This window comes from Protopterus annectens, chromosome 3.part0 (genome assembly GCF_019279795.1).
Source record: "Protopterus annectens isolate FY-2018-M chromosome 3.part0, PAN1.0, whole genome shotgun sequence".
Taxonomy (NCBI): Eukaryota; Metazoa; Chordata; order Ceratodontiformes; family Protopteridae; genus Protopterus; species Protopterus annectens.
Genome location: NC_056731.1, coordinates 1,116,051,589 through 1,116,067,776, shown reverse-complemented (window position 1 = coordinate 1,116,067,776; position 16,188 = coordinate 1,116,051,589). Strand labels below are relative to the sequence as shown.

At 40.9% G+C, this 16,188-nt stretch overlaps 1 protein-coding gene across 1 annotated transcript in view; it reads left to right on the top strand.

The window, feature by feature from the left end:
* IMPACT (impact RWD domain protein) overlaps positions 1-16,188 on the top strand; it is a 1,366,254-nt gene that overhangs the window by 1,090,500 nt on the left and 259,566 nt on the right. The window contains exon 10 of the mRNA XM_044065351.1: positions 3,166-3,256. Coding sequence (XP_043921286.1) covers positions 3,166-3,256 — 91 coding nt within the window. The remainder of the gene's footprint in view (positions 1-3,165; positions 3,257-16,188) is intronic.

The following is a 16,188-nucleotide window of genomic DNA, read 5'->3' as shown; positions in this document are numbered from 1 at the left end:
AAGTCCTTAAGGAGAATAACAATCATCCAAAACAGTATATTCATAAAGTAGCAGAAAGAATTCTAATAACTAAGTCAGCATGGAAATGGAAAAAATAGATTTTACCAATAGGCTATTGTTAGGGCTACAGTAAATATGAAAGAGGGGTTTAGAATTTTAGTGGAGGAAATAAGCAAAGGAACATGGTATTGGGAGCGAAACTTGAGAGGTCAAGATAATAAAATGGCATGAGGCTAAGCAGAAGTGTGAAATGTAGGTTAGAGACTGCCTTCCATGTTAGGGGTTGATAACAAAGGCCATGCAAAGAAAAGGTGTTAGAGTGTGCTAATTGAAAGACTTTAGTAGAGTGTTGAGTTGAATATAAAAAAAGGGATAATTAGTATAGTGTATAAAATATTTTATGATAAGTATAGGAATCAGTAAGAGGAAGATAGAAATGATTGGGAAAAGAAGATGGGAAGGCATTTTCCAAAGGACCAAAGAGAAGAAATTTGTGAAACTCCCAGGTATGCAAAAAAAAGTCCAGAAAGTTTAGGATTTTTGCATCAGTGTTTGCATAGGTATTTTTGACCCCAAGTAGAGTTCAGAATGTTTTTCTTCAGGTGGATGGCAAATGCTGAACTTGTAATGGAGGGGAGCGAGGTAATTGGGAATGTCTTTTTTGGGAATGTAAAAAGTTGGCAGTCCATAAAGAGTACTTTGAAGGAAATGTTGGGGAAATGTATGGTTTTAACTAAGAAAATATTTTTTGAGCTGGGATATAAAATCCAATTTGCCTAGATATATTGATGCTTTACCAAGATTAATGCCATTGGCTGCCCAAAAAAATCATTTACTAGAAAATAGAAATCTGCATCTATAGCTATGCACATTTTCATAATCCTTGGACTGTTGGTACACTAGTATATCACAACACAAAGTCATAGTCTTAATTCTTCCAGTAAACTTTTTTCTTGCCTAATTGCTGCTGAGAGTACAGTTACTATATCATTCCAAATGCTGCCAGTGGTTGGGTGCTGTTTAATGCAGTGTAAGGGTTCAGTTTTTTTCTTTGATTTTATAGGATTTCATTCCTTTCTTTGAAATATTTTTTTGTCAGAGCAGGAATGTGTTGTATATTTAATTAACCACTGTTTTGTTAAAGACATTGAGTTCAGCTTTAAGTAAAATCTGTGAATAATGAAGTTAAACAATTTTCTTCTTATCCCCTCTGTTGTGATATGTCAAAGTAAATATATTTAGAATTGGACGGCACAAGGTGGTTTGCCCACCTGAATATAACAGTTTGTGTCTTTTTTTTTTTTTTTTTGCTAGATCAGGCAATCCATGTATTTGTTTTATTAAATAAGTGTTCCTACAAATCTTTCTTTGAAGTAATATTAACTTGTTATATATACATAGATATGTATGTATGTGTGTGTGTGTGTGTGTGTGTGTGTGTGTGTGTGTATATATATATATATATATAGATATATATATATATATATATATATATATATATATATATATATATATATGTGTGTGTGTGTGGGGGGGGGGGTATGTGCGTTGACACATCGGTACACATGCACCAAGAAGCAGCCTCGGAACATGTAATCTTTATATTTTACAAAATAAATAAAAAAATGTATTTTACAGGGAAACAAGCCTCCTACACTCCCCATGTGGGAGGCTGCACTCCCAATCCCCCTTCTGAGATTGCACAAACATGGGGTAAGAACAAATTTTTCTAACCCCTGGATTTGTGCAATCTTGCACACCTGTTGATCAGCTACCTATTCAACTGCATGTAGTCTACTAGGCAGCTGTCAACCTTACACTCATTTGTATATATATTTATATGATAAAAATTTACTGTTGTTTCACCCTGTTGTTGTTAATCTTAGCACAACTGATTTATAGAATTTTGCCTTGATTTGCTGCATTTCATGTGTAATCCTGTACAACCAGTACTTGTCCTTATTTTTTATACTTTTATTGTAACTAGTTTGTGGCTGATAAGGGGCCTTTGTGGTCCAGCCTACCAACTTTGCAGAAGTAAAAATAACATGTAATAAGAACTTAGAAACAGGTTTCCTGTGTAACAATGTGATTTGTAGGTTAGGCCATATTTACACAAACAGACTTTCACTCAGGTTGTGAATGAAATAAATAGCCAATCAGGAAATGTGATGCAAGATGAAAAATGCTTAAAGCTGAATACTTTCCATGTAATTGATATTATCTTTCAGTATTTTAGGCAAAGTTTTGTCTCAAGAAATAGGCCACATTTTTTGTGAATTAACAAAACAGTAATTTTAGGCAATTAGATTGTAACAGCAAGCAGAGTCAACAGAAAGTATAATGCCCTTCCAGACAGAGTGCTAAAGAAGTGTATTAGTCTTCAGCAGCACATACAGTTGCCATTGTATCTAAAACATTTTTCATATTCTAAATATGTGTGTGGAATCTTTTTCCATATTGTTCCATGTTTACTTAAAAATTCAGTTTTTTTTATGTTTGACTAGTCGGTCAAACACCTGGAGGAACTGGCAGACTGGGGGAGGGGGTGGAGTGAATAGCCATTGCCAGCTGTTTCATTAATTCATTCTGGAGGTGGTGGTGGGGGGGGGGGGGGTTTGGCTTGCCACTTAGGTGACACCTAGTGGACAACACTAGGTGTTACACCCAGGGGACCCAAGCTTCTTGGCATGCACTACCTGTATGTATGCACTTAAGCTGAGAGAGCATGCAGAGGCATTATCTATATGGCCAAGAGCACAGAGGTGTAGCTCAGTGAGTTGCCAAAAGGGAGGGGGATGCTCCAAGTGGCCACTTCACTCAACCGGCAAGCTTGCCTACTCCCTACCACCTGTCTCTCACCATAAGAGGAAACAAATGAGCTAATAAAGCACCCCTTGAAGGAACAAATTAGTTGCAGGTGTCTTGCTTAGCATCCTACAGCAGAACGTGTAAGTCAGTTGAGTGAAGGTAGTGGAACCAATAGAGATGTCCAGAGCGGAATAAAAAAGTCCTATTTTTTAAAGTATTGTGTTTAACATTCACCTGACAAGCAAATGTAGATATTTATTGCCTGCCCTGAAAGATAACACTGTAGTTTTACAGGCATTAATTGCATTTTTCTTCATGTATTACTTGTGATTTGTTTTTCTGAAATATTTCCAGAATATATTGTGAAGACAAACAGACGTTCTTGCAGGACTGTGAGGATGATGGGGAGACTGCAGCAGGAGGACGTGTCCTCCATCTGATGCAGGTAACAAGAAGTTTCAGATTAACAGTAAAAACAGTTCATCAATATGTACACAGCTTGGACTACCAAAGGCACATGGGATGAAACTTAGCACAGATAATCTGGTGGTAATGGCAGCAAATTGTGGAAATTCAAAGAAGCTGAGGATAGAGATAGAAGGGAAGGTAGTGGAACAGGTAAACGGCTTCAAGTATCTGGGATGGGTGGTTGAGGCGAACTGAAGTCTGAATGAAGAGGTCAAAGCTAGAATCAGAGGGGCTGCAGCCACTTGGCATAGTGTCAGGTGTAGTCTATGATAGAATAATGCCAAAGAAAAGTAAGGTGTACAAGACAGTGATGCAACCAGTACTACTGTATAGTACAGAACTCTGAGCAGTTAAGGCAGAACAGTTGAAGGAGCTAAAGGTGATAGAAATGAAGTGCCTGAGAAGGGTGGTAGGATGCACACTGTGGGACAGACGAAGAAATGAGGACGTAAGAGTAGAAGCCAAAGTAGCTCCAATTGCAGAAAAGATCAAAGAGAACACATTACTGTGGTTTGGGCACATGCAGAAAAGCAGAAGACAGTCTGATGAAGATTTGAGACAGACTGGAAGACGATAGTAGGAGAAGAGGACATCATGCAAAGAGGTGGATGGATTGTGAAAGAAGATGTGAGTCAGTCAGGCATGAGTGTTGAAGAAGGCAGGAGAGTGGCACTGAATCGATAGAGTTGGCAACAGTTAACATGATAACCCGACCCCGTGTAGAAAAAGTAGGAAAAAGGGGCTGATGATGATTGGAGTACCAAAATATTTAATTGTCATGCTGCTGTATTTCATTTTTGTGGTAAAATATAGAATGAAAGTAATCTACTTTTAACTTGCATTTTTAGAACCCATTCTTATTTATGTACACTGCACGTTACTATGGTGATACTGTGATAACAGTGTACTCACCATTCTGTAGTTGTACTGCTGTTTGCTAATCTTTGATATTAGTTTGTGCTGGTTTACAGCCATCTCTACTGTGAAAGCCTTGCATCATCTCTTATGTAGACAGTACGTTTTCATTGCTTGCTTTGTTTTTGCTTATTTTTCCTTCTCAGGCAATAAATCTTTCACAGCAGACATGAGAAGAGTTATCTTAAATCAGGCAGGGTACATAGGGCATTAGGAAGCAGTTTAATTTTTCCTGTACTTACAGTGGCACCATCTCTGCAGTCTATAGCACTGTTCTGAGTATGACACCCATTTACAGTATTTCCAACAGCTGTATCTATGCTCAGAGCAATGAGAGCGTAGAGCGTACATTACTTAGGTTTTAGATAAAGCTTTTGCTAATCTTACATTTTTATCTTATTTGTGAAATGAGTCTGTTATCCATATCCATTGAAGAGCATTCCACAGTTTACTATGGCAGTTTGTCACTAGCTAAGTCAGCATCTGGTTTTTATGCACTAGTGTGTCATGATATTTTGTGCCTTGACTTGTTGGTATGATGCCTCAGCAGTTATTCTAAGCTGGGATCTCATCTAGATGGTTTCTTAGCACCTGTCATTGTAGAAGAAGCACACATTCTGGTTGTTTGTTTATTTTAAGTGAAAATGGGATGGCTTTTTTATTTGGTTTCTGTAAACATGTGCACTAGTATGTTTCCATAATGAGATGCACTTTGAAAAGCAATGATTGATTTTAATAATGTCCTTTTTTATTTATAGCAGTGTGTAAGTTAAAGGTAACATAATGTATGCTCTTTGAAGTCGCTACTTACCAGTTCCATTTCATTTTCATCCTATTAGTAGCCTCAGGTGTTAAAGCTTCTGACATTCTGGCCTCACTCTGGGTTCTGTGGTCCCTACTGCAAACCCTGCAATATTTCTTTCCTTCAATGCCCAAATTTATCTAGGCAGAATTGACAGCATGTGTTTCCTTACTTGTGTGAAAAGGTTTTTGACAGTAGGGATGTAATCTTTGGTTCACAGAGCACTGGGAAGATTTTGCAGCATTGTACTTAGACTGAGCTTTCTTTGAGGGGCACTTTTAGATAGAGCTTTCTTTTGTCCTCAAACATGGCTATCCCACTAAATCTCAGGCTCCTACCCCAGGGATAAGGGGCATTGTTCATAAGAATCATTGCTGCAAACAATCATTATTTAATTGGGCTATCAGTCTTCCAGGCATACCTTCTCAAATGTCAGTTCCCTAGTTGCTCTTGGATGCATTCTTACATTGTGGCCATTAGAGGACAGCCCAGTTAAAAAAGAGAGCATAATATGCATCTTTCTACATTTTTTCAAAACTTGAATGGTCTCTGTGTAGCATTGAGTGTTAATTTGTTGTATTCTGGCCTGCTTCTATCATAACAAAACTAAAAGTACTGTGATGTTTGTTTCTTCAGGAAAGTGTATGAGTTTTTATTTAGATCTGGTGATCTTGCTGATGGTGTCCCAGAAGAAGTTACCAACAAATGCTGTTGTGGCCACCTACAAGACACTTCCACCTTAATTTTTCTGTTTAGGGAAATAGCTTGATATAGACAGTTGGGAACGATTCTAAACTTTAGCCAGACCAGCTTAAAATGTGTAGGCTATTTATAATGTAAGTTAGCACTTTCTTCATTGTCCTTCCTCGCTATGTCCTGTGTTTCAGGTGTACATATATACAGTGGATATAAAAAGTGTACACACCCCTGTTAAAATGCCAGGTTTGTGATATAAAAAAATGAGAACACAATAAATCATTTCAAAACTTTTCCCACCTTTAATGTGACCTATAACCTGTACAATTCAATTGAAAAACAAATCTGCTAGGGGAAAAAATATAAAAAATAAAAAAATGTACAGTAAGCTGGTTGCATAACTGTGCACACCCTTAAACTAATACTTTGTTGAAGCACCCTTTTGATTTAATTACAACATTCAGCCTTCTTGGGTAGGAGTCTATCAGCATGGCACATCTTGATTTTGGCAATATTTGCTCACTTTCCCTTGCAGAAGTGCTCCAAATCTGTCAGATTGTGATGGGCATCTCTTGTGCACAGCCCTCGTCAGGTCACACCACAGATTTTCTATTGGATTTAAGTCTGTGCTCTGGCTGGGGCATTCCAAAACTTTAATTTTCTTCTGGTGAAGCCATTCTTTTGTTGTTTTGGATATATGCTTGGGGCCATTGTTGTGTTGAAAGGTGAAATTCCTCTTCATCTTCAGCTTTCTAGCAATCACCCGAAGGTTTTGGGCCAGAAGTGACTGGTATTTGAAACTGTTCATAATTGCTTCCACCTTGACTAAAGCCCCAGTTTCAGCTGAAGAAAAGCAACCCCAAAGCATGATACTGCCACAACTGTGCTTCACTGTGGGGGTGGTGTTCTTTTGGTAATGGGAAGGGTTGTTTTTGCGCTAAACATACCTTTTGGAATTGTGGCCAAAAAGTTCAACTTTGGTCTCATCAGACCATAACACATTTTCTCACATGCTTTTGGGAGACTTGCTATATTGTTTTTCAAATTTTAGTTGGGCCTTGATGTTTTTCTGAGTAAGAAAAGGCTTCTGTCTTGCAACCCTACCTCATAGTCCAGACATATGGAGAATACGGGAGATTGTTGTCACATGTAGTACACAACCAGTACTTGCCAGAAATTCCTGTAGCTCCTTCAGTGTTGCTGTAGGTCTCTTGGCAGCCTCCATGACCATCGTCTTGTCTTTTAATCAATTTTGGAGGGATGTCCAGTTCTTTGCAACATTACTGTTGTCCCATATTTTCTCCACTTTTTGATGACTGTCTTGTCTTCACAGTGTTCCATGGTATATCCAGTGCTGTGAAAATTGTTTTGTACCCTTCTCCTAACTGATACCTTTCAACAATGAGATCCCTTTGATGCTTTGTAAGCTCTCTGCGAACCATGGCTTTTGCTGTAACAGGCAACTGATTAAATGTCAGGAAAATCCTAGTAGGACAGCTGAACTTTATTTGGGGTTAATCAGAGTCTCTTTAGTTGATGGCAGGTGTGTACCCAAGAAGACTGAATGCTGTAATTAAATCAAAAGGTGCTTCAACAAAGTATTAGTTTAATGGTATGCACACTTATGCAACCAGATTATTGTACGTTTTTTATTTTTTATATTTCTTCCCCTAACAGATTTGTTTGTTTTTCAATTGAATTGTACAGGTTGTAAGTCACATTAAAGGTGAGAGAAAGAAGTTTTGGAATGATTTATTGTGGTCTCATTTTTTTATATCACAAAAACCTGGCATGTTAACAGGGCTGTGTACACTTTTTATATCAAATATATATATATATATATATATATATATATATATATATATATATATATATATATTGAGAGAGAGAGATAGATATAGATGAATACACACACACACACACACACACACATATATATATATATATATATATATATATATATATATATTTATACATATATATACATATATGTATGGAATTACTTAAATTGATTGAATACCATTTATGCTGCCATGCATAATGTCGAAACAAATTGATCGACATTATGCACATCGACTGGTTACTGTGTATGTGCTGAGAGCTAATCCTGGCACATGCAAAACTTAAAAAAAAAAAAAAAAAAAAACCCCATAAAAAAGTATTGTTTTTTTTTTTTTTGCTGGAGGCAAACTACCTCATGCACCCCCACAACTCCTGCTAATTAAATATTCTAACTCCAAGATTGCACACTCCCCGGGGAAAAAGGCATTTTTCTTACCTGTCGATTTTTGATCTTATACACCTGTTTGACCATCTGTTTAGCCGACCCAAGTTGTGTCAAAACAGATGTTGACCAATGTACCATTCAACAGAGTTATGAAGACCTATAGATACACACACACACACACACACACACACACACACACACAGCTGTCTGTACTTAAATTAGTGTAACACTTCTTATGTCGACATGCATAATGTTGACACATTACTACAGTGCCACCAAGAATTAATCTTGGTGCATGCATAACTTAAAAAACAAATAAAGCACCCCTCCTCAGCCCCCACATCCCCTGGTAATTATAACATTCACCTAGAAACAAGCTTTAAGTGTGTAAAGTTTGTTAATTGAATATTTCAAACCGGAAGAAGAGAGTAAAGCTAAACACATTAAAAACAAGCAATTGAATTAGAACAGATGGAATTGTCGGATGGCAGTCTAAGTAAGCTGGAGAATTTATAGTTTAATTTGAATGTATATGATAGCAAATTAAAAGAACAAAAGATTCATAAGCTATCTAGAGACATACAAGATTTTAAGCAAGGACATATATTTGAATGGCCAAGAGAAATAAGGACAAGTTTTACATTTAAACAATCTTCTAATAAAGCCAAGCTGCATCAGTCAGCCATTAAAGAAACAGTGGCTGCAGCACAATCAACAGGAGTGTAAGATAGAAACAACAGTGATGAAACAGCAAATATACCATCCACCTCTCTAAATGTTGAAAGAAGCTTAACATTAAGTATAGAAACAAATAATGCAAATGGTAGAGAGTTTACAGAAACTGTCTTAGCCACAGGAACCATACCTAAAGAGGGAGCCACCCATCAACCCATAGTTCACAATTTACTGTTTTTTTCTCAAGCAGAACTTGTACAGAAACCCCAGATCCATGAGCCAAGAAAGGAAAAGGAAAAAAAAACAATGAATTAAGTAATAGTACACTAGTAATAAATGTATCTCAGTTGGAACTGAATAGAGACCAAATTCAGTTATTAAACAAAGGTCTCCCATTTATACCATCATTGTGTTCAAACTTAAGTGAGTTTGCATTGGATGTTAGATACTTAAGGAGAAATGTCACCCTGAAAAATGCCTTTGGGAAAGGACAAGGAAGAAGAACCAAGTCATGTAAGAAACCCAGTAATTTTGTGCCAGTCAATCATCCAGCTGTAGATTTATTTATTCAGCTCTGTGAAAATTAAGTAGGAAGCTTGAGGCAAGGAAGTGATTGTTTTAGACACTTCCGTAATCTAACAGCACGTAAAAGACAGGTGCTGAATGATCTAAGGAATAGGGAAGATATAGTGACCAAATCAGCAGATAAGGGAGGAGCCATAGTTTGGACTCCACATGGTATCAGGATCGAATAAAAGAAATACTGACTGATGCACAAACCTATACACAGATCAGCAAAAGTGATCTGAATAAAATGGTCTCAAGTGTGAAAGATGATCTCTTCGAGTTGCTGATGACAGGTCAGTTAACTAAGGAAATACACAACTTTTTTAAAGTTTCTAATCCAGCTGTACCAACTATAAGTGGCTTGCCGAAAATCCATAAGGATAGACAAAATCCACCACTTTGCCCCATTGTAGCAGGTAGGGGATGGATTACAGAACCCCTATCAATATATGTTGAGGAACAATTGAAGAAACTGTTACCACAAGCTACCGTGGTATTGAAGGACACAGATAGATAGTTTTCTTAGCACACTATATTCCATCATGAACAGTAATGAAGACTACTCTGAGATGCTGTTGGTAACCATAGACATCACTAGCCTCTCCACAGTTATTCCCAATACCTATGGAGTTGAAGCCAGCAGGAATGCAGTGGTTCCGAGAGATATGAATGTGAACATTGATTTAATATGTAGACTTTTGGAACTTATTCTTGAAAACAATGTTTTTATCTATGGGAATGAATACTTTTGGCAATGCTGGGGGCTAGCCATGGGGGACCCATTATGCGAACAGTTACTCAAACCTTGTATTAGCTCAATGGGAGCAAGAACATGTACTTTCTGACAGAAATCTATGGAAAGTACACTTGATATTCTATGGATGTTTTGTGGGCGACATCTTTATATTGTGGAAAGGTGTTGATTCACAACTGATGCTATTCACAGATTATTTGAGCCACTCTACCCACTTTCTTAAGTTCACAGTTAATAGTTCCAAAGAAACAATTGATGTGAAGTTGTTCAGTCTCGCCGTTTATTCTTACACATGGGTTAAGAGCCGATCCATCTGCTCCGAGTCGGCCGCTTTACAAGCTGAAGATCTCAGAGTAGCTTGAGACCTAGTCCCTATCCCATGATGCTCTCTGACCTACCCCAGATCTAGTTTGCCACTGCAACAGATCGGAGGTCATCTGGAGAGCTCGAGCCAGTTGTTTTATATTTATCTTCTTTTTGGCATATATTCTGCTGATAGTTACCATATTATATAAAAACATTATATTTGTACTGCTTTTTGGCTGCTTAGCCTTAAAATTTTTTAGTTAGCATTTGACGAGTTTCGTCATTTTCAGAGCGGTTGCCCTTAGGCCTTTGGCCGTTTCTTTAATTAATCCCTATCCCCTTATACTACTTATTAATAGTGTGTTTTTAGTGCTATTAGAGTGCTTAGAGTCATTAGATAGTGTGCTTAGTTTGGATATATTATTTATATATATATATATATATATATATATATATATATATATATGTACTCTTATTGGATTATCAGTTGTTCAGGGATCTGACAACTTAGAACTGTTCTGCAAATTAGACTTGCAGTAATCTTTTTCTTCCATAGTGTTACTGATATGTCTGACCACAAAGAAAAGCAGAAATCTGGTTTCAAAAAGTGTCCAAAATGCGGGCAGATTTCCATTACGGATGCCCATGTGAATTGTGTTTATTGTTTGGGGCCTGTTCACCTCCAGGAGGATTGCTCTATCTGTAGTAGGTTTTACTGGAGAGACGAAGGAAGCTGGTAGATAGAGGCTTATATAAGACAGATTTTCAGGAGTTCTTGGACAAGGCTGACCAAACCTCCAAGTCATTGAAGTGGTAGAAGTCTTCTAAGTCATCATCGGCTCCAAGCCTTACTGTTAAGGTGCAGTCGCCAGCCCTGCAGTCTTCAGAGCCGGTCTTCGAAACCTTGAGGTCTCCCATCCTTCAGTCAGTGGCATCTTCGGTTCCTTCAACTCATTCTTCAAAGACCCTCTCTGATGTGGATGTAGACCAGGTGGTGCAGAGGCTTCTCGAGAACCCAGCACTTGCTAAATTATCGGCCTCGACCCAACTGGCCGTGGGGCCTAGAACCATTCCACCTGCTGTGACTACTCTTCCTCCTAGTCAAGTAGGGCCTTCGGAGCCGGGGAAGGAGGATCTGATGATTGTGGAATCCTTTGGAGCCGAGACCTGTTCCAGTCCCCTCGACTCCATCAACCCTGACTTCTTTGGTTCCATTGGAAGAGTCTGGGAGCCGACACTCTCTCGTCACTTCCGGGGGGGAGAGTCGAACCAATGCTTCAGTTCCGACCCTTCCTCTCGGGGCTTCGGCGCGGATGAGCTCAGCTCCATCCTCTGGTTCAGAACCCACTGTCTCGGCGCCGGGGATGTTGCCGTCTTCTTCAGAACCGGCAGCTTCCTCAGTTTGGAGCAGTGGTGCCTTCGATGCTATGAGGAAGGTTATGTCATCCAAGACGCACACGTCGTTAGGTCCCTCCTCCTCCTCCTCCCCTAAAGTGCCACTTTCTGCCTCTACATTGCAGGTCCCTGTGAAGCGTCGAGACCCAGAGCCTCAGGTAACCCCATCGGGTGACCTTTGCTCTACTGAGATCTCACCAGAAGCCCCCACTGATGAGTTTCCCAGGAAGAGACTTTGTAAGAGGAGGCATTTAGATTCCCCGCAGGAGTCTTTGACATCAGTAACCGACTTAGAGGAATCGGAAGGGTCTGGTCCCCCTCAGAGGATATCTCCTTTGCTGATGATATGGAAGTCCTAAAGCAGAGGATGAGTCGGTTCTCCTAAAGGCCTTTGGGTCTCACCCTTCCACCTCCTGGGTGACTCTGCCCTTCGACGAACTAATGGAATTGGTTGCTCGAAGGGCATGGGAGTCTCCTGATTCTATGGAACCGGTCCCTCAGAGGCCCAGCAAGTTTATCACCTCCCCCCAAGACAAGATGTTCCTCACTAAGGGAGTCCCGGTTGATGCCATGGTGGTGGCGGCGGCCACCAAGAAAGAGATATCAGAAACCTATTCTACTGTCCATCCTACTAATAAGGATTCCAGGACGATGGACAGATACTGGAAACGCATCTTTAGTTCTGCGACCTTTGCTATGAAATCGCTTAACTACTTGACTCATTTTACCCGTCATCAAAGAGATCTAAAAGAGCATGGAGATACTCTGCAGGGTAATACAGATGGAGCTGTCTCTGAGAAGGTGACAGCCCAGCTTAATACCCTTAACTCCATAGTGAACTCGTCCATACGGCTCATTTCCTATGCAGCCGATGGTTCGAGTCGGGCAGCGATAGCTCTCCAGAGACAGTCCTGGATGCGCTTGCGCTTATTTGTGGAAGCCTTCAAGTCTTCCTTTGTCAACATGCCATTCAATGGCTTTTCTCTTTTTGGGCCCAAAGTTAAGGAGACTCTCGCTAGATGTGAGCAGGAGGAAAATACTCTATCTGCCGTAGAGTCTGTTTTTCCACCCCTACTAGACCATACCCCAAAGGGCAGAAAGGTGGAAATATTTGGCTCCGAAAGTCCCAAGGAGCTTTCAAGAACACACTTAATGAATCCCCCCTCCAGGGGCAGAGGAGGGGGTAATAATGGAAGACGCCACCCCGGTGGCAGAGGGGGTCTGCAGAACCAGGGCGACAGGGATCGGTTTCTTGGTAAGCCCTATCAGCGCGCCTGAAAGGAGGCCAGACTGTCTTACTCTGGAGGCGGTCGGGGGTCGCTTGGCTTTGTATCTAGATGCCTGGCTAGGAATTACAACAGATTCTTGGGTACAAAGCATCATTACCAGAGGTTACACCATTCCCTTTTCAGAAAACCCACCTGTTGGGAAAAAAATCCCAGATGTTCCACCCAGTCTCAGGGATCAAGCAGACATAGAAATCCAGAGGCTGCAGGAAAGGAGAGTCATCCATCCAGTCCCAGCAGACCAGATAGGATCCGGAACGTACTCCAGATTCTTTTTAGCCCCAAAGAAGACAGGGGACTGGAGGCCCATTTTGGATCTCAGCAGACTCAACACATTTGTAAAGAAGTAGATCTGGATAGTCATGCTAAAGTGTGTTCTCCCATTCCTTGGAGTGGGCGATTTGGATGTGCTCTATAGATCTCAAGGATGCGTACTACCATATCAAAATGGCCAGGCCATCCAGAGATCATCTGCATTTCCAGCTGGGAGCCAGTCACTACCAATTCTGAGCACTGCCCTTTGGACTCGCAACAGCCCCCAGAGTGTTTACCAAATCCATGGCAGCAGTTACGGCTCACCTGAGGCATCTAGGATTCTGAGTGTTTCCATATCTGGATGACTGGCTCCTTACCGCAGCCTCCAGGCATCAACTAATTCAGTACATGGAATTCACACTCAATCTCTGCTCTCAGTTAGGCATTACTATCAATTTCGAAAAGTCTGCGTTGTCGCCATCGCAGAGTATATAATTTATCGGAGCAGAACTAGACACCACTGCCACAGTAAAATTGCCCTTGGACAGAATAATCACCCTCCAAAACTAGGTCTTGGACATTTTGCAGAGAAGAAGAGTACTTGGCCCATCAAGTACTGAAGCTACTAGGTACCATGGCAGCTACACTCATAGCAGTTCCTTTGGGTCGTATGTACATGAGGATTCTTCAGTGGTTACTCTTCACCCAGTGGTCTTACCAACAACTTCCGATGTCATTCCTAATCATGATTATGGACTCTTGCAAGAAAGATCTTCTCTGGTGGTTGACCAACCAACAAGTTACATTGGGTCAACCATTTGTTTCTCCCCCACCGTCCACCACAGTGACCACGGATGGTTCTCTGATAGGGTGGGGGGGCTTTTTTAGGGAAGAACAGCCCAAGGCACCTGGTCGGAGACAGAGTCACAGTTGCATATCAATGTTCTGGAGCTGAGAGCAGTGCTTTTGGCGTTGCAGCACTTCCACGACTCTCTGCCTCTAGGGACTGTTGAGATACAGACAGACAGCATGTCTGTGGTCTGGTACATCAACAAACAGGGGGCATCCAAGTCTTACCCCCTGTGTCGGGAGACCTTGCGAATTTGGCAGTGGGCAGTATCCACCGAGCGCTTTCTGATAGCAATGCATATCCCAGGGAAATCCAACGTGATAGTGACAAATTGAGCAAAGCCATTCTGTTACAGCACTAGTGGTCTCTCAAAGACGAAGTTATGGAAATGATTTTCCGCAGATGGAGCCAGCCTTACTGAAACCTGTTTGCATTCCCCATGAATGCCAAATGCAAAAGCTACTTTGCCCTGAATCCCCCTCTGGGAGACAGCCCAAGGGACTCACTCATACACGATTGGCCCCCGGGACTCCTGTATGCCTTCCCACCTTTACCCCTGATTACGAAATTCTTGCAGAAAGCCAAGAGCCTGGGAAGGACTGTAATCTTAATAGCCCCTTTTGGCCTTGTCAGATTTGGTTCCCCTTCCTCTGACTCGACCAACTGGAGCAACCTTGGATTCTGGGCCCAGTTCCAGACCTGCTGACACATTCGTCAGGGGCCCTCCATCCCTCCCTTCGTTCCCTCAAACTGACATCTTGGCTGCTCCGATTCCCAACCTAGCCAGGTCACATGATTTTTCTTCAGAGGTACAGCACATTCTTGAGTCTTCGCATAAGGCTTCCACCAGAAAGTTATGTGCTAGTAAATGGAAACGATTTGCCTTTTGGGCCACCAAAAGTAAAATTGATCCTTACGTTGCTCCGATTGCCAGTGTTCTGGAATTCCAATCTAAGCTTTTTTCATGACGGTGCTGCAGCTGCCACCATTAGAGTTCAATTGGCTGCAATTTCAAACTTTCATCTTTGTGCTGAAGGTTCTAATTTGATGTCCCACAGATTATGTAGGGCCTTCCTGAAGTTCATCTTAGGCCACCTGTTAGACAATCCTTTACTTCCTGGAATCTAAATTTTGTGTTGTCACATATTATTCTTCCCCCCTTTGAGCCTGCATCATCCTGTCAGTTGAGGTTTCTTTCTTGGAAAACTATCCTCTTGGTGGCCATTACCTCAGCACGTAGGGTGTCTGAGCTTCAAGCTCTTTCTATCAAGCCCCCATATTTGGTATTCCATCCAGAGTATCACTGAGGACTAATCCTTCATTCCTGCCAAAGGTGTGTTCCGAGACTAACCTAAATCAAACTATCGAACTTCCAACATTTTTCAGTAATCATTCTAATAAGTTGGAGTACATGTTGCATAAACTTGATGTCCACAGACAATTGATATTTTATTTGGACAGGACAAAGGAATACAGAAGATCTGACCAACTCTTTGTATCTCATGCTGACACTAAGAAAGGACTACCAGTCCCTAAAGTTATCCTTTCCAAATGGTTAACTGACTGCTACTTCTTCTGCCTGTGCGGCTTGATTGCCTCTGGACACTATATGTGCAGCTGCCACTTGATCTAAGCTGCATACCTTCATCACTCATTACAAAGTGGACAGGGATTCCTTTGGTTCCACTGTCCTCAGGAATATTCTCCCTTGAGCCACCCAGGATTAGGGTGCTTGGGACGCTGTCCATGTGTAAGAATAAATGGCTAGATTGAACAACTTCACATAAAGAAGTTATGTACTTACCATGACGTTCTGTGTGAGTTATTTATCTTGCTTTTATTCTTACATTCCCACCCGCCTTCCCCCTCCAGGGTCTCGAAGAACGAGTAGACTTGAGGTCTGGTGATCTTGTTCTGGGACTTCTTACTCCGGTTGGAGTATTTATTGGGTTATTCCTGTTTATGCTGGGTTCAGCAAACTAGATCTGAGGTAGGACAGAGAGCATCATGGGATAGGGACCTGGTCTCGAGCTACTCTGAGATCTTCAGCTTGTAAAGCAGCCGACTCGGAGCCGATGAATCGGCTCTGAACCCATGTGTAAGAATAAAGGCGAGATGAACAACTGACATGGAATGTTAATGTAAGTACATAACTTATTTATTTCTTAGATGTGAAGATAG